The following is a 25177-nucleotide window of genomic DNA, read 5'->3' on the forward strand; positions in this document are numbered from 1 at the left end:
CCCCCTACCACCACTGTCACCCACTAAACCACGTCCCTAAGCACCACGTCCAGCCTCTCCTCGAACACCCCCAGGGACGGTGACTCCACCACCTCCCTGGGCCACCACGTCCCGGTGCCTGACTGCTCTTTCTGGGAAGAAATGTCTCCTCATTTCCACCCCCAGCCAGCAGCCCCCGCCCGTGCCAGCCCCTTGCACGCTGACTGCTGCAGGGTGCGGGCACTGCCGCCAGGTGGCGCCGCCGCGCCCCGCCCCGCTCCGGGAGGGGAGGGGAGGGGAGGGGGGAGCCCGAGGCGGAGCATGCGCACTGCGCCTCGCCCGCGCCCCTGCTCCTCCGCCTCCCGCCCGCGCTGCCGCCGCCCCTCCGCCTGCCGGCTGCCCTGCGAGCGGGCGGAGGAGGAGGAGGAGGAGGAGGAAGGGCCGTGAGGGGGGGACCCGCACGGAGCCGGCGGCAGCTCGGGCGGCCCCTCGGCTACCCCCAGCGGCCGGGGGGAAGATGGCGACGCTGGGAGGCGAGCCGCAGCCCTTCCCCGCCGCTGCCTTGGCGGCAGCGGGGGGCGGCGGTGGCGGCGGCGGTGCCGGGGGGGTGTCGCTGGCCCTGCAGGCGCCGCTGAGCCGCGGCCTGGAGCGGGCGCTGGAGGAGGCTGCGCACCGCGGGGGGCTGAGCCTGAGCGGCAGGAAGCTGAAGGAGTTCCCCCGCAGCGCCGCCGCGCTCAGCCACGACCTCAGCGACACGGTGCGGGCAGGTGAGGCGGGGCTGGGGGGGCTGGATGCAAGGGGGGACCCCTCCGGCGTGGGGGGACCCGATATGAGGTGGGGGGACCCCTCCGACGTGAGGGGGACCCGATATGAGGTGAGGGGGCCCTATATGAGGTGGGGGAACCCATCCGATGTGAGGGGACCATATGTGGGGTTAGGGGACCCCTCTGACGTGAGGGGGCCCGATATGAGGTGAGGGGACCCCTCCGACGTGAGGGGACCCCTCTGATGTGCGGGGGCCCTATATGAGGTGGGGGGACCCCTCCGACGTGAGGGGACCCTATGTGAGGTGAGGGGGAGTAATTAAAGTCATCGAGGAACCCCCCTCTCAGCTGTCCCCCCCGGGCAGTGTGCCCTGGGGAAACTGAGGCGGGTCCCCTCTGTCCCACTCCGTCTGTTTGTCTGTTTTTTTATTATTTAGCCTCCTCCCGGCTCGGTGCTTGAGGTAGGTGTTTGCTCTCCCATCTGGCTGGAGGGCTGCAGCCGCCCCCCCGCACGCCCACCCCGCCTTTGTAAGGCAGAGCTGGCTCCTCCGTGGCTCTTCTGCTTCCCACCTCTCCTCAGCCTCCTCTCTGGGGTGAGGGCAGCTCCTCCGTGCCTCTGCTGAGGCCACCAGTGGGTACGTTGCACAAGGAATGCATGTGCAGGTTGCATGTGAGATACTGGCTTGCTCCTTCGCCCTGTGTGTAGGTGGACCCGCCTGCCGTGGAGGGGATTAAGCCTGTGTGTAACCACGTTAGGACGCTCTCATGCTTCTGAGTAAGTCGCAGATTTTACGTGCTGCAGGTGGAGAAGTGTCCGTAGGAGCGCTTTTGCCCTGCAGCTACCTCCAGGGAGCACGGTGCCTTTCATAAATCCACATCGACCCCAGTGTCAGACATCCACTCTTGTATCCTAACGTTCACGCAGCCATATTTCCACCTCCATACGTAATGCTGTCTTCCGTGGCAAAGCTGGCAAGAAATCCTTGTCTTCACATGCACTGGACATCTTCTGCAGGCAGAGAAAACCATCACTACAGAGGTCTGCGGAGGGGACGGGCATCACAGCCCTGCGGGTAGGAGAGGTGAGGGGAAGCATATCCAGTCTGCGTTCACCTTGCCCTCACTGCCTCCTTCCAGCATGGAAAAAGGCACGCTTCTTTCTCACCTGAAGGAGCAGTCCCCCCCCAAGAAGGGTCCCATCTGTTCTTCTACCCGTATTTGTACAGGGGGGTGGAAACCAATTCATTCTTTACATTCTAGGTAGAACAGTACAAACCTCCACTAGAAGAATACATCCGTGTATTTTTAAGATCTTTACTGTACCGCCTCCACATGCCCTTTTGTGCCCCAGTTGCCTGCTGAAGATGGTTGCGTTGTAGCAGCGGAGGAGCAGGCAAGTAGTCACTTGTCCTTCTTGTCCCGCAGAGCGGCAGGTGCTGCACCTGCGCGCAGGCGTGTGGTAACACGAACCTCGGTTCGCACCTACTTCTGCACGAGGGTATTTCTGCTTTTCTGTCCGCGGAGATGTAGGTGCTCACTGCATACTTGCGTCTAGCCCAGCTGTCAGGAGCAGAGTAACGTTTCTGATTGTTCTCCGGCTCCGTCGCTTGCTCTTGCCAAATGGATTTCACAGCGCTCTGTGAGAACGCCCGTATCAACAAAAGAGAAATGGGAAACTTGATAAATGAAACTCGCTAATCGGTAGCAGGATTTGCCATGCTAACGATTAACTCAGTGATAGATGGGCAGTGAAAGGGATAAGACGTGGTAATAGCACTGTATGCAGTGAAAAGAATGACTTGCAGCTTGTCTCCCAAAGCGAGATGTTTTATCGCTGTTCTTTTTAAAAGAGGTCTAATGAAGACATGCCGTGATACAGGATAAGTAGTGTGGAAACCCAGAAATTCAGGCATGTTTGATTTGAGCTTATTCAGGCTGTTGGTAAGCAAAACTATGCACAGAAAACAAATTCTTTGGCAGTGAGTATGTTTGTATTTGTATGTTGTGTAAGTACGTTCTGCAGAAGCACGAGCTGTGTGGTGTTTGTATAGGTGGCACGTGCCTGTTACATATTTAGTTTCACATTCTGGAGAAAAAAATAGTCTTTGTCAGAGTTTTCACGAAAGATGCCCAATACAAAACACATGTAGAGTGGATTTTTCTTCCTCTCTTTGGTAGAAATGGCAGTGTGGAGCAGCCCATGCCTCAGTTCTCTGACATTCTCAGTCCTTTATTCATTCTCCCCACTTAGGAAAAACCATGTGTTAATCTACGGTTACTTTATGTTTTTGTTTGTAACAGCATGTTGCAGCTGATTAATGGGAATTGTTTGCCTTGTGAGTTAAGTCCTACCTTGATATATTTCTGAAAAAAATGTGCTCCTTTTCACTTGTTACGTTGCATAAGTAGAATATATAAACAGAAGAGGCGCTTGGCTTGTGCCCAGATTTTTGAAACTCTCAGGACAAACTCTTGATGGGAATTTTCCCTCTCGCTTCCTCTCCATAAATGTGCATGATATAAAAACAGTGCTTTTGTGTGCTACTTGGCATGTGTCCTTGCAGCGAGTGACTTGTACTTTTGGATTTGATGTGCTGATACATCTCTGAAGCCTTGAAACTTTTTGATGTTCGGTGTAGGAGTAGCCTTTTTCTGTTAAAGCCTTTTTTACTAAAGAGGGCTAATCTTACAGAAAAAATACAGGCAATCCTTGATTTAGAGAAGACCAGCATGGGGGATTGAGTTGAGAGATCTGCAGAGCAGGGGATTTCCAAAAAAAAAATGAGACCATATCTGCATCTTGACAGTGTTTTAAAGAGCCTTAGATAAAGAGTTCATGGGTTGAGGAAAGGATGGTATGCAGACTTTTGAAGTAAAATGTTATGGAGCTTGTTTTCTGCAAAAGTTCAGAGCTCTTTAAACAGGTCTGAGGAAGATAGAAGTGTCAAACTTGAAATTCTCTATTCATGCATTTTTTTCCCTGAAGTTAGAAGTCAGATTTCATATAGCAATTGATAAAGTTGCGGGAAGGATGTAACTTTCATAGCCGGGAGCAAATTACTTGACTTGTCTAGTTCTCGTTTCAGTTATGCTCTATAGCAACTGCGGAGGCATAACTGTACTTGTCACTTCTATTTATGCAGTTTCTTGGAATGGTTTTTCTTTTGTGACTTTTCTTTGCATTGACTACATCTCGCTTATAGAGACACGATCCTGTCAGCGTCCATGCAGCTTTCCAGCACTTAAACATTTCTTCCTTGTTGTCTTTGAGAGTTTTGCTCAAGAGCTGGGTGACCCAGTCGTCTGAACTTTGAGGCAGTATCTTGCACACAGAAGGGAGTTTGTGTGGTGCGCAGCACTGTTAGAAGAAAATAAATCCTCTATGTAAAGCATCTGGAGTTCAGTCAGATGTTTTCAACCACATCAGCGTGGATGCATTGCAAGAGCCATTTCAAAAATAATAAATGCTATTCTTATCGCTTTTATTACAGGCTGGGTTACGCAGAAGACAGTGGCACGGTAATCACATAGTTCTTAAGTAATAGCATGCAATTATATTCCTCAAAGCCACTGGGAATGCTAGAAGCATGTTAGTTTATAAATGAGGAAGAAAAAGCCCCAAAGCTGCTACTTAAATGTGCAGTCAGGGCTGCATGTATCGCTTCAACCTCTCTCTGTAGGCTTTGGTTGTTGTTTTCTTGTTTTGAAGGCAGATCCTCTGAACTTTTTCTCCTGAATACCTGTTCCATCCATTTTGATTGTGTTGTTCAGGCACATGGGGAAGCAGCATCCCTTGCTGCTGCTTGTGGTGAGATGGGAGAGAATCTAATACTTTTTACTCAGGTGGTTGTTTGAAAAGAAATGCAGACTGAGGTATTTGAATGTTAGCTTGGACAGTATGAAAATTGGGAAGGAATATGTGTTTATTTTCAGTACTTCAGAATGCTCGCTCAAAAACCAGCAGGTGGGAGTTCCTTTGTTTAAATACTTTTACCTGGACTGCGCGCTCAGGACGATGCTCTGTTGATGTCAACTTAGCCTGACTTTGCAATCCTGATTTACACTGTAGCTATAGGTTTGTTTTCGGGATGGTCCACAAATCATGGTGTCACCTGAGCATCTGTCTGAGAACCTGTAGAGTTTTAGTTTGTGGGGCAGTTTTAGCTTGAATTTTGGCATCTAAGCACTTCCTGGGAGATTTTGTAAAGGGGAAAAAAAAAAAACACCAAAAGTTCTAGGTTGTCTTCCATCAGAGTTAGTTTAGGAATGCATTTGTGTTTTATCCAGGTGTTTGAAGTTCTTTCTGTGTGTCTTTCTGATATATATATATGTGTGTGTGTGTGTGTAAATACATAGGTGATATATATATATATAGGTGATATATTCTGGTTCAGGTGAAATATGCTTCTTCTAGTCCCCTTTGCTAATGATAATAATAATAATAATAATAGTAAAAACTTATTTTGCAAAGTTCTATTTAGTTAGTTTAAAATAAATAGCTATGTATATTGCCATAATTCTTGCTGGTCTTCTTTGGCTCCTTTATTAAAGCAGTTCTTCCTCCAGTTCTGGGAATTCTCCTGCATGTAGCTGTAGATGTGCAGTTGCTTGCTTGATTTCTCCCCGTGCAAACAGCATTTATGTCACAGATACTGACTAGTTTGTTGGTGCTACTGCACAATTTCATGAACCAATGCCAGATTATTCAGAATTTGGTTATTATTTGGTCCCGGGGGGAGATTCGATAGGTCGCTTTCAAACTTTTAAGGATTCTCTTCAATGCTTACTGCTCACGTTCTGGAATTTATATTTCGATTATATTGCTTTTTGGTTGTGAATGGGGCTTCTTGAGAACCTTTCGTTTTGCTTATTTTATCCAAACTTCCTGTCAATAAAAATAACATCTTCAAATTAGTTAGAGGGCTGGAAAAAAAGTTCTGTTTCTTATATTCAAGTCAGTCCCTTTCTACAACCTTCCTGTGTTTATTTGAAGGTTTCTAACATTATTCTCTTCTACACAAGTCATGTTTTAAGTGTATTAGGACAAGGAAAGAGGAGGAAGTATGTTTGTTTATTCTCACAAGTGAATTGAATGTTACCCCGCAGCCAAACTTTATGGGATATAACTGCTTCTTGAGATTACTGTATAATTTGCATATTATTGAGGCTAAAAAATGCATGAATGAACAGAACTTGGTGCTACTCTGAGGCCATTTGGTGCTTTTCTTCCCTCCCCAGGTCAGGGTACGTCCTTCTGCTTCGTGGATCATGCAAACATCAACGCGATTGACTCAGTGCAAAGAGTCTATTAGTTCTTTTGCTGTGTGGAGGCTAATGAATTGTGCTTTTGAAAGTACCTCTTTTGTCCGGAGATTTATACCCTCCTGGCTGAAATGCAGCCACTCTGCAGGTGCTGGTGGCATTGGGCAGCACAAAATAAAGCCTCAGAGTGGCTTTTGTTGCTCGAAAACAAACTGGGAGTACTCAGCAGCCTGGTTACTCTTTCAGAGTGTGGCTTGAGCAGATTAATGGCTTTCTACCATCAGCTCTGTGTGTGTGTGCGCTCATCTTCCACAGCGTGGTGATTTTTATTTTATTTTATTTTTGGCTGGCTCCCTTTGTGAGCTGTGAAGCTCCAGAAGATCAACAGCGAGGAGTTAGAGGTAGGAGAGATGACAGCTTAGAAATCACACAATGGGAGGGAGGGTGAAAGCTCTCCAACAGCATTAAGCTCAGCTGTTTATTGAACCTTTACCCTTAATGTTAACTTTCAATTTAAGGTGGCTGTTTTTCAGACAGCCCCACCTAGAGCTGTCAAAGCCTGTTTGGCCTCACTGTGCTTGTAGATGGGTGAAAACTCATTGCTCTCGTGGAAATCCTGTCAGTTTGTGTGTCCTTGGCCTGTCTGCCTTGGGAACGACTGACTCGGAGCTCCAGAAGTGCTGTTGTGGCAGTAAAGGTGCTGTAGGTTTCTTTTCACATGCTTTTAGCTGAGATGGTGTGTTGTTTCAGAGCCACTCTTGTGATCACAAGCCTTGTGGGAGGCAGAAGCCAAATATTCCTATGTGGTTTGTCTCCACTTCTTCCTTCCCCTGGTTTGTTTCTTTTGTGTCGTTGACACAAAAGACATCTTGGTTTAGACGTCTGTAAAACAGCAGGGTCAGTGTCAATCTGAATACAATTACTATACCTGGAGTGTTGAAAATACTCAGGGCTTTAGTGAGGGGAAGAGACCAGGGCAGGATCAGCTGCGACAAAGCAGAATGAATACCTGCTCAGCAGCACTGTGGCTTGGAAGAGGAATGCCAACGTGATACAGGTTTGAACAAGAAAACGTGTGTAAAGAAGGTGTTACTTGAAGACCGAAGGTAAGGAATTGTACAAAATAAGGGACAATTTATGAAGAGTGAAAATGCATGAAGTGTTGGGAGTGAAATAATGGACAGGATGGTAAGCAAGCAGGTGAGCTGTATGTTCTTGGTAAAATTGAGGAAAAACAGGTTTCTTGAGCAGTTACATTAATGATAACTGTAATTTTGTGAACAGAGAATTAGAAAAACATGGAGGAAATGATATGACTATCATATATGACGTTTGCAAGTCTTATGCTATAAAAAATAGTTTAAAATTGATACCTTGAAGGTTAACTGTTGAATTTAAATTCGAGAAGCTTAGCGTTCATTTACCTGCAGAACCATAGAGCCGTTAAGGTTGGCAAAGACCTCCAAGATCATCCGGTCCAACCATCCCCCTACCACCAGTGTCACCCACTAACCCATGTCCCTAAGCACCACGTCCAGCCTTTCCTTGAACACCCCCAGAAGGGAAAGCTGGTGGCTTTTTTGCTGCTTACCGAGTTGTGAGAGCCACCAAGAATGAGAGACTCGTGTTTTGTGCATCAGACTGACCACTCTTGGCAGGATGAGGTGAGTGGCTGCCCCAGGCTTGTTCTTGCTGGCTCTGCTAGTAAGCATCTAGATTGTGAAAATTCCCAAACTGGTTAGATACCTAATTCACAATTAAAATCAACATGATTTAAATAACTTAGGGCACTTTGGGAACCAGAGAGGTATCCTTATGTTCTAGTGAGATCAGAATTATGAAGATAACATGCCCTCTATTGTTTGCCCACATGTAAAATTGAAAGAGCCAGAAATGTTATCACCACGTTCAGGGTGCAGATCAGTGGCAAAGCGGCGATGAGCGTTGTATCTCCTGACTTCTGACTGCACTCTGCTGACCGGATTTTTCTATGTAGAGCACGTGCATCGGAGCGGTTCGGGTGCTTATAAAGCATTCTTTGGAAAGGTACCAGAGAGTTAAGCTTCTGGAGGAATAATTACATTCTGCTGAATTTGTGGGTAGATGCATCCTTGTGGAAAGAGTTCAGTTCTAAAATGCTAACGCTTCTCCCCACCCTTTTTCCCCCAGGGGTGTCTTGCTGGCCAGCTTGCTGGTTTATCCCTTTTTTTTCCTTGTATGGTGCAGAACACCATAATATCTGCAAACCTCCTAACTGTTCTTGTTATTTCTATTTTTAAATAGTCTCTCTTCCTTCTGTCCCAGTCTGTACAAGAAATACTTAAAAAAAAATAATAAAAAAAAAATTAAAACGTGAGTGAAACGACAGTCTTAGTAGAGCCGAATGAGGATTAGTTCTGCATTTAATTTGGAGCCTGAGGTTTGCGCTCACTTTTGAAGCCGCATGAAATGTTTCATGTTTTGCTGAACTTGTGGGAATTCTGGCTCCCTTAGTTACAAGCTCGCTGAAAATTTTATGATGTGACTGTAAGGTGGCTCTTCGGGGTATGGTTAGAGAAGTAGCTAGAAGTAGCTGGAGGCTTTGGAGCTTTATCAGGAGCAGAACGACAGCAAAACAGCTGAGCATCTAGTCAAGTGACCTGTGTTGCTGAATGGATGAGGTGTTTTTGTTGGTTTTCTGGGGGTGATTTTAGTCCTTAGTGCAAGTTGCAGTAATTATAGTGTTGAGTTTGGAGTATGCAAACGTACACAGTTGGTTTTCCTTTTTTTTTTTTATTTGGAAATGCTCTTTGTGGAGTGAATTATTTGTACTGAACAAACAGGAAAATATCAGAAAATGCTTGTTGTCTGTTATCCTGCTTACCTTATTTTTCAATAGATTAATTTACTGAAATAGACTGGTTGCATGTATCAATTAGGAACGTAGAGATAAATGTTTCATCTCACTATGATTGTTTCTGTGCTTTTCTTGATAACTCTTTCCTTTTTAAACGGATATTGTCAACATCAAGGTAGATTTGAGACACCTGCTTTAAAAACAGAAGTTTGATTTTTCTTCCTAAACTGCAGTGCTGTAAAATGAAAGACTGGTAACAGGTTTAATTTCCAGTTTTTGGATTAAACTATACAGACGAGAAATAGGCAGTTTCTACTAAAGCAGCCCTGTAAATCCTTTTTGGTAGGAGACACTACTGGGTGGGACATTCACATGTGGCGGAAGTTTCAAGGTAAATAACTTTCTGAATTAAACTAAATTTAGCAAAAAAGTCAAATCTTGGAATTAAATGTTTAAGCATGGCCTGCTCTTTTAAAAGTAGCCAAATAACTGCAAATTACAAAGTTTTACTTTATCATTATGTCTATAGAGGCAGTTATTGAACGTGCATCATTGGTTGTATTATTTGCAGCAGCAGCACTTCTTCGTAGCACTGCATTAGACGGGGGAAAAAGTAAAAATGAAAAAAAATGGATGAGAAAAAAACATTTCAATGTGAGGAGAAAAGCACGAGTGACAAGTTGGATCCGTTGGTGAACGGAAAGAAACAGGTTTGTAAGATGTGCACAGAGACAGACTGGTAAGCACTGAAACTGATGGAGAAGTTGTGGAAAATGGGCAAGAAATAGGGTAGGAGAAGAAAATTGAATTGGAGATTAGTCCGATAAGGAAAGAAGTGGAGCAGAATGTACACTTGGATGAGGCTTACTGGAAGTAAGGCAAGATACCAGAAGTATAAATATGGTGGTTTATTTATAGCCAGAACCTTGTCTCAGAATTTAAAGATAGGGAGATTGTTGCCATGGTAAGTAAAATTATTATTCAAATGACTTTTTTTTACTTCTGAACTTTTAACTATTTATAAATATCGTGATGGAAGCAATAGGGGGGTAAAATTATTTATACTTGCCATATATATATTTTTTTGAGAATGGTGAGGCCTAGCTGATTTTATTCAGTTCACCCTTTTTAAGATGCAGCAAGTGTGGTAACAGCAACGCTGTCTGTTTGTTCCGTGGGGAAGGAGGAAGAACCCAGTGTCATTTGTATGGTTTATAATTACAGAATATCGACTGGGATGGAGACTTTTGGGATGGGCTTCCTGGTCAAAGATGAAAGGAGCCTTCCGGGGCAGGAGGGTTGCCCTGGTTGTTAAACAGCTGCTATGAGTGGTGATGCGGAGAAACTTAAACCCAGGTTTTCCATGTTTGTTGGATGTTGTGTTTCTGGGGTTTATTTCTTTTTTTTCATTGAGTTCATCCAAGTTCAAGAACTCCGTCTTTTTGCCTTCCGCAGTGTATGGTGTTGTTTCCCTGCTCAGTACGCACTGCCGGCGATCCCCGTTCCAAGATTTGAGATTGAGCCTGGCTGCGTGCCTGCTCTTCGCCTGTGTTCCATTTGCCAGGCAGTTCAGATGGCCCGATATTAGGGACTTGTGTTTGTTTCTCGCTCACACGCGTCGTGTCGCTTGGGCATTTTACCAGAGGTGGTATTCTCCCCTCCTTAGTGTTTTTGCAGAAAGATAAATGGCCAAGACTTTGTTTGTGGGGTCCATCTAAAATGTTTCCATACTTTATCTTACTTTAAGACCTGTCAGAACCACTACTTAGTTTCTATACAACATCAACATACTTTGTTATTGCTTGTAGTTCTTGATTATTTTTTTTTAAATCTCTCATGAGCTGATGATGTAGTTTCTTAGTCAAAATACACAGAAGCAAATTGAGCACTTTACCAAATTGTGGCTGTACTATAATGGACCTTTTCATTCATCATCTGAACATTCAAATTAGATGGAAAACTGCGGTGTTAATTTGACAATGCTTTGTTTCAGCCATTATTTTTCAGAGATCTTTTGGGGGGTGGGAGAGGCTGCTGAGTCTGAAAAGGCTCGGTTTCCTTTGTACCTGTTTTTTTTTTTCTTTTAAAAAAGGCATATTTCTTCCACAACTTTGGAACCGTTCTCTTTTTTTCCTTCTTCATATGCTTATTCAAATGCAACATGAAAAGCGGAGAAGATCTTTTGCTAGCTCTTCAAAGAAAATCCTTTGATGCAAGTGGTGTAGAATAATGTATCCAACGTTGACTTCATTTTGTTAAAATTTTAATGATGGAATTTAGAGACAAGACAGCTGCTCTCTTGGTATATTCCTTTGTATCACGTATTGCAACTATTACTGGCACATTAAAGTTTCCTGAATGTAACTTTTTAACCAAGCAAGAGCTTCTGAAGGGCAGAGAAAGTATTTTGAATTTCTTGTATTTTGATTAATTTAAAAGCCTTCTATGTAATTCTATTGAGTGCTAATATGATGACTTCTAAGAGCTGATTGCTAGTTTCAGTTGGTCCTAGGATGGACCTTGTTCTGTGTTTCTGTTAAAAATTACCTTGCAAGCTTTGTTCTTCTCATTGAGGTATTTCATTGTTCTATAGAGATACAGATCATCCCTGATTTTACAGATGGGAGAAAATGAGGAGTGGAAATGAAACTGCTTAATCCAGAACTCAGAACAGATCAAGGACAAAACTGTAAAAGGAACCTAGCTTTGGTTCTCTGGCTCCTATTTTTACAGCTCCATCAAGGCAGTGTAAAATGTCTGTAAGAATGGAAATTGAGGTATTTTCATTGAAGTTTTCTTCTGGAGGATGTTGGGGTAGTAGTAAAGATGCAAACTTTGAAGCTTTCTTTATGATCCTATGTCCTGGGAGCAGTTTTAAATTTATTAATGCAATGTAAAAATAAAGAAATCATTTTATAGTAGCATCTGTCACAAACGCATGACAGTATGATTCACAAATATTCAGTCTCTAAAAGAAAAAGTCATTATAGATTTGCTGTCAGTTAAGAACCAGGTAATATGAAAGAGCATGAACTTAAATAAAACTGAATCACTATTTTGGCAAGAAGCGCTGTAATCCCTCTGCTGGTTTTCGTATCTTTGTATGTTTGGCTTCCTAGAGAACTGAAAAGGTTATTTTTGGCCTAGGGCCTGAGGCTAAAAATGGCTTCTGGAATCTTATAGCTCAGTTTGGTGTTGAGCAGTTTCGTGCGGTAGTGAAATAACTGCAGTAATTGGTAGCCTCGCTGAAGCATTTCAGTTATGCACTTAAATGTTAAGCTGTGGGAGAGGTGGCCACGTGATACTTCCAACATCTAGTTTATCAGGAAAATGTAAGTTGTGTTTGTCTATGAAGCAATGGCAGCCTGAAAAAAAAGAGAGGCTTTTCTACAAGAGTTTTTTAAAGAGGAGTAAGAATGAATGTATAGTCTGGCCTCAATGGGGAAAGGCTCTAAAATGAATAAATAGATCAATTTCTAGGCAATTACGGTGAGGATGGTGAAGCACAAGCATTGTTTTTGAGACTGTATGTGTGGGGAGCAGGACAAGTCTTTGAAGTTTCCTTATGCTTCTATCCAACATAGTCGGATTTAATTGAAAACCAAACAAACCAACCTCACCAATTCCTATATATGTATGCGTGTGTGCATTACATGCACTATTCTGAATGTTTTCTGAAGAGTTTGGGTGATTACGTAATTGGGATTTTTGAATAGTCAGGAGAATGCCGAGAGGCTAACTATTTAAATCTGGAAAACCTTACATCAGTAAAAGCTCTGGAAAAGGCTTCTGAAAAGACTGGATATCGCTTCCCTCTGTTTCTCTCCCAAATGTGTTAGCTTTTTCCCAAATTGTTTGTATTGGAACAAGTGGAAGTAACGTGTGGTGCCGCATGAAATCAAAGCTGTTTTTATATAAGCAGAGCTTGTATAAAAATCCAGGCAGATTTATGTTTTGGGTGAAATCAGCGTGGAAACATTCCGCATGAGAAGCGGTGCTGCTCTAGATATAGCTTATAAACTTCATGCAGTTCCAGCACGTTACTGTGTGCGTGTATTAAAACAGATTTTTTAAATATGATTTATGTTCTACTTTTTGCACGATAGTTTTATTTTATCATGTATGTCTAAATACATCATTCATGCATGGAATAGGTACAGCCTGAGGATAGGCAAATCAATATATTTCTCCTTACGTCACAACTTCTCGTGCATGTTACTCGGCAGTTACTATGATTAAGTTATTAAATGAAGGATATGAGTATAACCACTCTGTCTTTACTGGGAAATAGTGTAAGTCAGTCCACAGGAAACAGTTTTACAGAAGGAAAATGATCAGGAGCAATAAGCTGTTAAGGCTTTTTGCCTTATTAATAGAAGATGCTTTCTTTTAAAGGAATTTCTCTAATGCTTCAGTAATATGTAGTCTTTTCTGTCATTCTTTACCAGATGTATCTCACCTTATTTCATGCTGCTGTCTTTATTCTGGGGTGATTGGAGTATGTTTGTTGAAGCATGGAATAATTGATGCGTCTTAATACCAAAAGAGACTTTTATGTTGACACAGTTTGACCCTCTGCCCAGTACTGACCATAAATTATCCTGAGTCTTCATATCTAGACCAAAAATTCATGGCTTGTATGCACTATATCGATTTTAAAGTGTGCCAGTGATAATAGTATGATTAATTATGTTTCCTTTGGAAGTAGATAAAAGAAATTGCACATACTAGTTTGCATTGTAGCTTCAACTTATGATCGTTTGATCTTTACTTTCTTCATCTACTGGATGAGTTCATGTACTATATCAGATAGATATTCATTCTTCCACAGTTGTTTAGAAATTAGTTTTTAAACATTTGTCTTTAATAATTGTCTTTAATAAACTAGGAGCCTTCATTAATAAGGGGTTTTGTAAACTAAGATGCTGCTACAGCCTTCCACCTGGCTTCCTAGTAAAAGGTACTGCCCTTCTACCTAGGGTGAGTAAATGGTGATGATGATAGATTTAAATTAACAGGACAGGCTGTGAATTGTGGTGTTGAGGAGCCGGCATGTGATCCTGCCTGCTGCCCCTGTTCTGTGGCAGGTAACCACCAGCCCAGGAGCAGAGGACACAGCTGAGGCTGGTCATTTCTTACATTGCTGTGGTAAATGCTGCTGTGGCCCCTCAGTCCTAAACACACAGACCTGTGGAGTGTGATTTCAGACCTCACGTCTTGTAAGTTTGTGAAACCTCATGTTTTTGGGTTCTTTAACCTTTGTATTGTCTTTCAGTTAATTAACTCACCAACTGGATGCAGCGATTAGTGAGGTATCAGTGGAGGTAACCTGTGTTTGGCTTCTTTTCTAACATTTGTTGCTAGAGCACCCAAATTTCACGATGGTCATTTGTACTGTAGAGTCAATGCAAGCTTGTGATAATCATTGCTCCTATTTTATGCTGACACTTCCCAAGACTACGATTGCATGCTTCATTGTGCTTGTGAGTTTTCATCCGACAGGGTTACAGAGGAGTTTGTCCCTGCTCCAGGCCCTAGCACATCTTGAACTTGGCTTTCTTTTCACTTACTGTACCATTAACACCTGTCACTGCAGATTTTGTCAACAATGATTTTGAGTTCTAGGGGAAAAAGTCCAGAAAATCTTGAATGATGTGTTGAGAAGACGAAGAAGAACATCTAAAAAATTAGATGATGCTATATCCTTAATGGCTTTCTTGAGGAAATCACTCAGTTTCTCTGAGTAGACATCAGATGAACACTCCACAACCAAATCAAAATGACTGATGTTCTGGTGTGAACAACTCAAAAAGGCTCTTGTACTAGACACTATGTTCTTATAAGACTATAGAACATGATTTGTTTCAGTGGTTTACAAGTTTTAACTTCTGATGGTGGTTTCTTAAAGGTATACAAGTTTGAACAGTTTGCCAGTTCGCTTCTTCAAGTACTGTGATTTGTGGTGGTGTCCTTGCTTCAGGAAAAACTTGTGCATCCTTTGGTGCTTTGCTTTATGAATTAGGGTCGTAAAAAATAAGGTTATTTGTATCACAGAAGAACGCTTTAAATGAAATGCAAGAAAAGTTGCTGTTTAATTAAGAATTCCTCCTTGAGTATCTCTTCTAGAACGTTATTGCTTGACAATTCTGTTTATAGAAACAGGATGTTTTGGTTTTATGAAATGTGGATTTCTTGGGAACTCATTTTAAGAAAGTGTTTGTTTGCCTCCACCCTTGGTGGAATGCAGATGACATCAGATTTTTTTATGTACTGGTGCTACAGCCAGTAGTCCATAAAGACCAGGTTTAGAAGTGTCAGAAGCATAAAAGGAGTTGAATGCTAAGCAGTCTTACTATTTAGGGTGAATTGGTGGTATTGATGTTCAGGTGATCATATTTAAGGCAGCGGAGCCTTAGATAGAGGTCTAAAAAAGGTCTTAGAAAAAGCTCTAAGAATAAAGCTGGAGAGTTAGGTCAGGAAGGGCTGAGGACAAACAGAAAAGGATCCAGACATCTGCGTCAGAAAGGTGTCTTGGTAATGAAAGGTGGAAAGGTGTCTTGATTTATTGTAGCACAAACTTTGCATTAAATGGAGATGCCGATATTCAGTGGAATGTGATAGCTGCACTTAAATATTTTTCAGGTGTTTGAATCATGGTTCGTGTGGTTTTTTTAATGGAAGAAGAAAAAGTTTGGGTGAACTGGAGGAAAGGAAAACGTAGATGTAAAGGGAGAAGGGACTCATTTACTCCTTCCATACCTTCATGTCTTTGTTCCAAATTTTAACTCTGGCAGTACCTCAACAGCTGTACTCCAAAGATTCCTACAAGGCTGTAATCTATTGGGTGATGCATAGAGAAACCACAATAAAATTTTGCCCCTACCATATTAAGAGCATCCTCTTCCCTGCTTTTTCCCTCCTTTTCTCTTATATTTTGTCTCCTCTTCCTTCTCATGCCTTGCGAGCTTTATAGGGGACTCAGACAGCTTGGTCCTCTCTAGGACTTATTGCAAAAGAAATCCTAAGTAGTGTATGCACTGCAACGTGTTTACTCCTTTGTTTTTCCAGTGGCCTTATGTTGGCCTTTTCTCCTTCTCAGGGGTGTCCTGTTGGTAGTCTCATCTGAGCTTCAGCCGCAGGGAGAGACGGCTTGGAAAAGGGAGATGGTGAACATAACTGCTTCTAGGTTAGGAAAGTTTTCATTAGCAGATTTCAGAATATTGTGAAATTAAAAGGTAAATGAAAGATGCTAATGGTCATTCCATATTATACAATATACAATATGCTTACTTGACAAGTCCAACTTGTTCAACTTACTTGGTTCTACTGTAGATCACTGTGTTCATCCTAAAACATACCCCTTTGATTGCCCTTTGTGAATGGCAAATCTGTGTTACTCACTTCTGTTGGTCTGCATCTCTCATCCGTAGTTCTCTGGCACTTGTGATAATTTTGGTTCGACTGGCATTTGATGTGGAAACTTTTGGTTAAGATCTCATTACACTTCTTTAAACAGAAAGTTTGTAAATCAAAAGGCAAGTATCAGTTGAATTATACTCTATTTAATAAAACCCTACAGGCTTATTCTAACTTTGTCTAAATTTCATGGGATTATAGGATAACTCGGATTAGAAGGGCCCCCTGGAGGTCATCTGGTCCAACCGCCCGTGCAAAGCAGGGTCAAGTATGAACCTGTTTAACTTGGTATTGCCAGCTGAAGCATGTTTCATTTAGCTTAGGAATTCCCATGTATCATGAACTTTTCCAAATGTAGCGGGCCTTTTGGAACCTGCTGTTTCAGCCTCTTCTTCTCAAATCAAAGGTTTTCTAATTATGCATCTTCAAATCCCTTTTTCTGCAGCTTCAAGATGAGATTTTGAACAGGGTAGCTGACCGCTGTACGTGTGGAACGTATTCCTCCTGTAGTGAATTCCTAACGTTTTTGTGGTGAAAGAGTACCTGAGGTGATTAAATTCTGTTTACAACCACTTGCTTTATATTTATGCAAAACTTTCTCTGACACCTTTTGTCCACTGACATATTTACCCATAAACCTACTTGCAGAGTCTTGCTCAAATTGTGTGTTGATGTAAATTCTGACATAGTTTGCATCCCCTACCAAACGGGGAGACTCGTTATGCTGGGTAGGGCATGCTGGAGAAAGGACTTAGTTTAAACATTTTGCAAGTGCTTTTGCAACACTTTATAAACAGACTGCGGTGGTCTTAGTTATTTTAAATCCTACTCCGTGTAGATTAGTGGTTCTGTATCTGAAAGATGTTCGTGAGGAACATGTGGTGCTCAAGACTCAAATGTTCAATAAGAATATTAGAACACGGGTTTGTTGTTTGGGTTGAGATGGGGTGGTTTTTGTTTTTTGTTCTGATGGCAGCTGTTGAAGAATATATGTGTTTAAAATTACTAAACTGTTGAAGTGTTATGGCTATAAATTTTATGTGTTATAACAGATAATTTAAAATTAGAATGTCCCAAAGACAATTAAATAATCCTTATTCATTTTATGCCAGTAACAATTCTTTTGTCTTTTTCTGTTCTTAGAAGAAGGTAATAGTACTTTTTTATTTCTGTTAATTTAGTTTAGTAAGTGTTTTGGGGCTTATTGTTATTTAGGAAAAAAAGTGGTTAATAATAACCATAATAATTATAAAAATATGAGTGTAAGTTGGTCCTGATGGTGGAAGCAGGCGGTGATTAATTTATTGTGAGTTTTTGTGTCAGGTGCTGGTTAATATGTACCTTCAGAACTGAGTTTATAGGAGTCTTCATTCACATGAACCTCTTTGTTTTGAATATTATGAATTTGAGACTTAAGTCACTTAATATGCTTGCACTCCATATTACTGTGCATCTAATGTAATGGTGGGTTGTGCAAAACCATGTAATGGAACAATAATTTGACTGTTACAAGTCAAATGGTTGGTTGGTGAAATCAAACCTTGCTATTAAGGGAATTACTGCAAAGTTTTCCTGTGGAATGTAAGGATAATGCATAAAGAGTGGTTAAAACTTTTCCCAGCTTTTTTATAAATTCAACAGATGTACTTGGACTTTAACAGATTATTTTGCATGTGTAAACTAAGGACAGAAAGAAATTCAAATAGCAGAGAGCACTCAGGCTGTCTTGCTTTTTACATCAGGCTGTCTTGCATTAGGTGATGCAAGGTGGCTGCACTTCAGATGATCAGTTTGCTCAGCAACTTTGTACTGCTGTGTTTGGTGACAAAGTGTTAATACCTGGGTGTTCTCAGTGTAGTTATGGAAGTAACTGGGGCAGTAACTTAATAGTCTGAAACAATAGGATTAAGGCTCCACTGAGATCTGAATTGCACGGTATGAAAGTGCAGTATAGTTTTGCTGCACATCTTATATTTGTCATCACTTCTGGCATTGCTGTGCATATGTAGTCGTCTTTTTTTTCTTTTTTTTGGACAGCTTGATGCCCAGCTGCAGGGAGGGTGAAAGCTAGGCATGACCAAAATCACTGGCAAAATCCCAACTGACTGATATATGTAGGATTTGCCCTCTTCTGAATTTCTAAAACAAATGATACCTCGTGGGACTTAACTCTTGGTGACTTACAAAACAAAAAAATGTTTCTCCTAGTGCATGAAGAAGCTGTTCTGTTAAGCATAGCTATTCTCTGGGGGTTTGTTTCTTTTTTATAAGGCAGCGTTAACTTGAAGAGCAGTATCAGATTTATTCAACTGATGTCTTAGAAAGTAATTCTCACAAAACTCACTTCTATTAATTGAATTTTCCATTCTTACATGTGGTTATCAAAATGTTTGTATGTCAAAATATTAGTGCAACGCCTTACATCAGGGAGAAGATGCGGAAAACATGCAGCAGTTTTATTGGGAGGTGACAGATACCCAAATAATGCATCCTATCAGCCCTCAGAGCTAGGGGTTGATGGGTATATGGGAAGAGGCTGTGTTGTGTGCTTTCTCTTGGCCTTTATGGCTAATGGGTTGGAAAGAAGGAGCAACTGTGGTGTATGAGGTAACTGGCTGGAGTAGTGAGCCGTTAGATTTTTGCTGTCTTAGCTGCACTGAAAGGTTTTGGACGTGGATATGATCAAATCTCCTTTACCCATCTCCTGCAGTGTCCACATAAATAGAATAAGCTGTCAGTTTTAACAAAAAAGCACAGTGAGGATAGTTGTTTAGTTCATACCCTACTACAACGTACTTCTACACTTTAGGAGCATGTTAGGTATTTTCCTCGGGGATTGCTCCATGCTCCTTAATTTCTGTTTAAAACATTTGTCAGTCAGTGTACCTGGCAGCGAATTAACTGGAGGAAGTCAGTGCTTAAATAACATCAACTGAAATGTTTTTTGGGACTTTCCAATGGATTTTCACTGTGGTAATCAGTCATTTAAAAAGAAAAAAAAAATACAACAAAACCAAGGCTTTGTCGTCTTTTGGTGTCTCATAAAACTGCTGTGTAAACATTGAACTGCAGGTGCACCCGTAGCCAGTTTTATTGCAGTTTACTAATCTGGAGCACAATTTGTAATTGTTACAGCATGAATCTGGTCTGCACAGTGTTTTAGGGGTTAACTCGGAATGGCACAATGAGTATATATGGCCTGCGTTACTATAGCAGACAGTAGCTTTCAACTCCTCACAGAAGGACATTGCATCCCACACTTAAGTGCCTTCTTGTTTGTAACAGAGTTTAGTAATTTATGACTGTGTGGAAAAATCTTTTGCTACTTTGATGTGCCTCATTTATAGGGAGAGAGCCAAACCATGTGTAATTGCCTCTCTGGTATCATTCAAGTGAATGAGGTAAATACGAATGGCTGGCTGACCAACATACGTGCTTCGTATTTGTTTGTGAGACTTTGAGGAGAATTTAAGGTAGAGATCAACAATTTTTTATCCTTTGATTTGTGTGTGTGTATATATATATTTTATTCAATTTTAGGCCTCTCTAAACCTTTGTAGGGGAGGTAGTTATTGTACTTACGTACCAGATAAAGCCACAGTTAAACCATGAGAACACATTTTCTTAACAGACTGTTCCCCGGGGTAACTATTCATATAAAAACACGTTTGTTTTCAGTTTCATAATTATATGCGGGCAAAATATTTCAAACTATACTGGCTATTGAAATTACTGCTTACCAGAGTTTTGTGCAAAGGAGTTGCTCAAACAAGGATGTTCTTGAGTAAGGAACTGCCTCGGTCATTATGCATTGTATTCTCTCTTTGCAGGGGTGTGCAAGCACGTGTACGTAGGCCTGTGAGAGACTGGGTAAACATACACACACTTCAGTCATATGGGCTTAAAATTTGGATTTTTGTTTTCTCGTAGGTGGAAGGAAAAAGGGACTTTTTACATCTGTAATTAGAAGATTGGAGGTCTTCCTAGTCTAGTCATGGGAGGTTTTCAGGAGCAGTTTTAAGACCAAAATTATGATTTATGCACAGCTTATTCAAAGCAGTTGTGTATATATTTCATTCTGAACTCAGTTTTTGCTACTTGGAGTATATGCTTACAGAAGCATGTTATTTTTACAGTGATTTCCATGGTCACATTTTCATGTAGTTATGTGACAATTAAATATTTTGTTACGTATTTAAATTGTGTAGTAATTTTATTTGAAGTAGGTATCTGACTACTGATTTCAAATTCCTGTTCTTTGTATTTACTGAAAAAGCAAATACCAGGAGAGTAGGAGAGACTCAAAAGTCTAATGTAATCTTTTAAATTACTTGCATCCTTGTGCAATTGTTTTTCTAAGTACGTCTGTCTAAAATACAGTGATATACAATATATATATGTAAATGCAGAAAAAGGTAATACATAATTTTATGATATCTGTGGTTAGTTCCACATATCTTTCAATGCTATGTGTATCCTTACTTCCAAGTTTGCTTGGAGTCAGAGGAGTAACCTGTCTCAAACCCATGTGCTGAGGTATTTATGGCTATCTTGCTAGCTGCTTGCTGATTCCTTTGTGATAATTATTGTAATGTTTTGCCTTTCTTAAGTAAAGGAAGCGTCTTTGTATTTCAGCTATTTGATTGCATTCTGTTCCTGTGTGTGATAGGGAATACTAAAAGAGATTTGTTTTCAGTAGATTTAAGACTAGTTGAGTGTTTTTTAATTCATATATAAATACTGCAATAAAAAATGTTGTATCTCCTTTGGGCTGTTTCTGTATCAGTTGCATTCCTAAAAAATGAGTCCCCAGCCTCTGTCTCTTTTCTGCGTAGAAACCAAATGTTTTGCTCTTGAATTTCAGAGAATTAGTGTCACTTCATTACTTCATTCATGCAAGATTAATCCCTTATTCAAGATTTAAATCTATGAATCCTGTAGGCAAATTGCTTAGAAACTGAAGCAATTTGGTGATCCGTTACATTTCTGGTTTTATGGAGGCAATTCTCCCCCTTCTCCCAGCATTAAACCTTCAGGTAAATGTAGTGGATGGAATTACCAGTGAAAGTTGAGTTCGTTATACAATTGTTGATCAAAGAAATTGAGTACGTCTACATGAGCAATTTGTAAGAGGGGATCTCAAAAGCAAAATAGTTGGTTCTGGGGATCAAGCTACAAATTTAAAGGGATTTTATTTTTGACACATTCTGATGCCATAGAGTGACTGCCCCTTTTTACAGTGTATTCTCAAGTTTAGTCGCCTCTGAAAGCAACCCAGTTCATGTGCTCTCTGCTGTGCATTTGAGTATGGTAAGTTGGGATGGTAAGAAGGCTTAATCTTCTGGATTCCTGAACTGAACTAAAAATGCTGCTCTAGACACATTCAGTTGTATTTTAAATGATCTGAATTTTTTTTCTGGCAGTCTGTCAAGTAACATGAGGATGCCTATAAAACATGCTGTGTTCAAAATACCATGTCAAGCATGCAAAAAAATCACTTCCGATTCTGCTGAGACAGGAAATGAGTATCTTTGTCACTGCTTTGAGGAAGGGAATACCTAGCCTAATTCTGATTGTATATTGCACTTTGAAAGGTGACTGAACCGAATGTTTTTAAAGCTGCGCTTAAGTACCTTACGTTTGGCCATTGTCCAAAATCAGTTTTAATAAGTGGTAATTTGAGGTGGCTTCCTCAAGTTGTACATGAGTTCCTAAAGAGGTAATAAAAATGGGTTTGTCCAGTTCAAGTAAAACTGACCTTTTCAAAGTTAACTCGGTAGGATAAGATAAATTAACATTTGATTATTTAATAATATTCTAAAAGTATTGTACTAGCTAGAACAGAGACTTTTTTTTTTTAAATTGGACATAGGCAGAAAACTGTCTGTATCAACTTCTTTAATGAAACAGTCATGCAAAATTCAACAGCGTTATAATCACCTTTAGAAAAGGTACTATTTGGAGCAAAGCAGTTGCTTAAAAAAGCCAGAAAAGGGAGGGCTTTAGGTTGTTTTGGGAAGTAACAAGTATGGGAAAATGGCAGTATTAGGGGACAAATGTGCAAAAATTGAGTGAAAACAGTATCTTGCGTAAAAAACACCAAGCATACTTTTGATACAACAATTCGGGAATAGATGAATGTCTTAAATTTGGAAATTACTGTGTGAGGAGGCTCTGATTTTGCTGGTCGTTACCCATTCATTTTGAAGTGATACAGTTTATTTAAAAAAAAAAGTGACATTGAGTCTGCAGTAGTACAGCACTGTTTTCATATTAGTAAGCAGGAAGCGTCAGTGTGAATTCACTGCTGTGTTCTGAGGCAGGAAAAAAAACAGTTTCGATTGAATATGGAACATCCTTTCCGCCATCACCACAATGCTTTAAAACTGGATTGTTTATTTCCAAAAGAATATACAGGAGAAAAATTCTGCCTTTTCAGGGCTGTCCCTTAGTTATGTAACTTTCAGTCTCTGTTTTTTAAATATTTAACAAATTATAGGGCTACTGAAAATCAGGGTAATGTAACGCTCACACAGGCATAACCCTAGCTCTGGTGGCTCTATGTGCATGAAGTCTCTTCATTCAGCCCTAATGTTTTGGAGCTGTAGGGGTAGACTTGCAGTAGCCAGGTTATCTCTGTGGCTTTGTAGAACCAAGATATATGTAGACTATACGTCTTGAAAGAAAAGCCTTTGGTGTATTTTAGTGTCAGGCCAGACATTAAACAGTCTTACCAGAGATGAAACATTCAAAATTTTACACTCCGTGTAAAATTTTGCGGAGGTATTCCTTATGAATTCATATTGAAACAAAGGTAGGGAAAAGCTTTCCCTCTGAATTTGTGTTGCTGGGTCTTTCATGTCAAAGAGACTCAGTGTGTGTCTTCCGGGTCTGTTGCAGTTGGAGGTGGAAGAGATCTTGCACTGATTTTCCGGTTGGGAGAGTTTCTCTAGAATAACAGTTCCCAAAGTGAAAAATACTAATTGTGTAAAAGTTTGAAGGTGCTGTCCCACTCAAACTGCCTGTAAAACCTTGACTTGACTAAAAGAACATTCTTTTTGCTTTATGAATACTAAAAATATAAGCAAGAGCCAGAAATAAAACCAAACTCAGAGTGTTAAGCAGTTTTCCAAAGGAGAGTCATACTGACTGATAGAGATTCTAGAACCAAAACTGGTTAGTTCAGAACAGGACTTGGCCTATTTTCAGCCTTACCCATTTCAGATCATCTTCACAGATGCACTTAAAGGCAGAATGTAATTCTTGTGCAGGGGAGGCTTAAGTTTATCCAGGTAGAATTGAAGAGGTGTAGAAGAATGATGTTTTTATAAAAGATACGTGAGCAAATAGTAAAGACGTCAACTCTTCAGTTTTTAAAGAAAAGTTGTATTTGATAGGACCTTTGCAGACTGCTGCCTAAATACGTATACTATGTTCAGAAAACTTGTGCTCTTTTTGGAGTGGCTGAAAAATGTCACACCTTGACCCTATGCACCTTTACTGCTGCTTGCATCACATCTGGCTTAAACAGTCGAGTAGGGATGCTTCTCTGTACATGTCTAGAATTTCAGTTTTCCTTTATTTCAGTACAAAGCTGATGATTGTTGCGGGGCTTTGCAAGGCTTGCTTCCTTCAGAATTGCAACCGAACGTCCAACACAGTAAGGCAGTGGAAAGCACGTCCAAGAGAAAGGTAATAAGTAAGCAAATAATTCTTTAAGAAGTAAAAGGCAGTTGTCAATTTCAAGGTGAGAGGTGGTACTGTGGGCCCGCTGTGTTCCACAGATAAGGAGCATGACACGAAACAGCATATTTGTCAAAACTGATGAAAGGTGTAAGTGTCTCTCACAAAAAGAAAAGCCCTGCTAAGAACTGGTTCTGAAAACGATTCTCTCTACTGTGGTGGCTGATGAACATCCCTGAAAACGTTTCAAGGCTCTGGTGTCAACTTCAAAAAATCTGGAGCATGTCTTGCTGCAGTGGCTGGCTGTGGTCTGCTGTAGTACGAGCGAGTGAACGTACTTTGTGTAGTGATAAACGACAGCTAGGGGAATTTTGCCTGGAATACTAGGGATAATGTTTGTCCCTATTGGAATGTTCTCTCTTCCTTTCAGTCCCTAATTAATCACTAAGAATTAGTAAGTACAGCTGAAAGCATGAAGACTACTGTTGTATCTTAGCTGGAGCTAAGAGTTGAGGGAACCTTTCGTTAATCACAGAAGTCATGTGTGGCCTGTTTATTTTTATTCCCAGTAACAGAAGAGGATAACTTCAGCATTAATTTTTCTGAATTGTTTGCATAGTAGTAGGATAGTGTGAGGGAACAAAGAAAACCAAGGAAGGCACATGGCTTTTGTGAGAGAAGCAGGAGGAAATTGAGAGGCGTAACATAACCAGCGTGGTCTAAGCAAAGGTGGCTTTTCAGCAGGGGAAAATGCGTTGCCTTTTGGAAGCGGAGATAAGCAAATGAAACAGGTTGGACCGATTCTTTGTTCTGGTATTGGGAATTTAAGAAACTCGCTGTCCAGGCCTGTGAGATGGAGTAATGAGTAGTGATTAGTTTTTGAAATGTGTAAGTGACCTTATGTCACCAGACCTTGTTGGTAAGGTTCTGCAAGTTGAGTAATAACCATTTTTTTAGTATATTTATTTTTGAGGAGGCAAAGCTAGATAAGTATGCATGACTTAAACTATATAATATGTAGAAATTTTGGCTGATGATACTAATTAAGCATATAAAGATGAGTAGATTATTCACCTAGGAGGTTTTATTAGTGTGTGTTACTAGAGGTCTTTGCGTTTATTGTGGAAGTGATTTCATTTGGCTGTACGAAGAGAGGAATGTCTTGGTATCACAATGATAGTTTTGTCTGTCTGGGTAAATTTTCTCTTTTTTACTCTTTATATGAATGTTCTAGAAG

The 25177-nt window shown here is 40.9% G+C and overlaps 1 protein-coding gene across 7 annotated transcripts in view; it reads left to right on the forward strand.

Moving 5' to 3' along the window:
- Positions 1 to 319: 319 nt before the first annotated feature.
- LRCH1 (leucine rich repeats and calponin homology domain containing 1) overlaps positions 320 to 25177 on the forward strand; it is a 123686-nt gene continuing 98828 nt past the window's right edge. For 3 of the 7 annotated variants that reach the window (XM_080594547.1, XM_080594548.1, XM_080594549.1), the window contains exon 1: positions 325 to 746. In XM_080594547.1, the coding sequence (XP_080450673.1) occupies positions 497 to 746 (250 nt within the window). In that variant the 5' untranslated portion in view covers positions 325 to 496. Of the gene's footprint in view, positions 747 to 2155; positions 14061 to 25177 lie in introns of those variants that run through there. The other 4 variants (XR_013952051.1, XR_013952052.1, XR_013952050.1 and 1 more) reach the window with 3 other exon arrangements.

The sequence above is a fragment of the Anser brachyrhynchus genome (assembly GCF_964034855.1).
Source record: "Anser brachyrhynchus genome assembly, chromosome: 1".
Taxonomy (NCBI): domain Eukaryota; kingdom Metazoa; phylum Chordata; class Aves; order Anseriformes; family Anatidae; genus Anser; species Anser brachyrhynchus.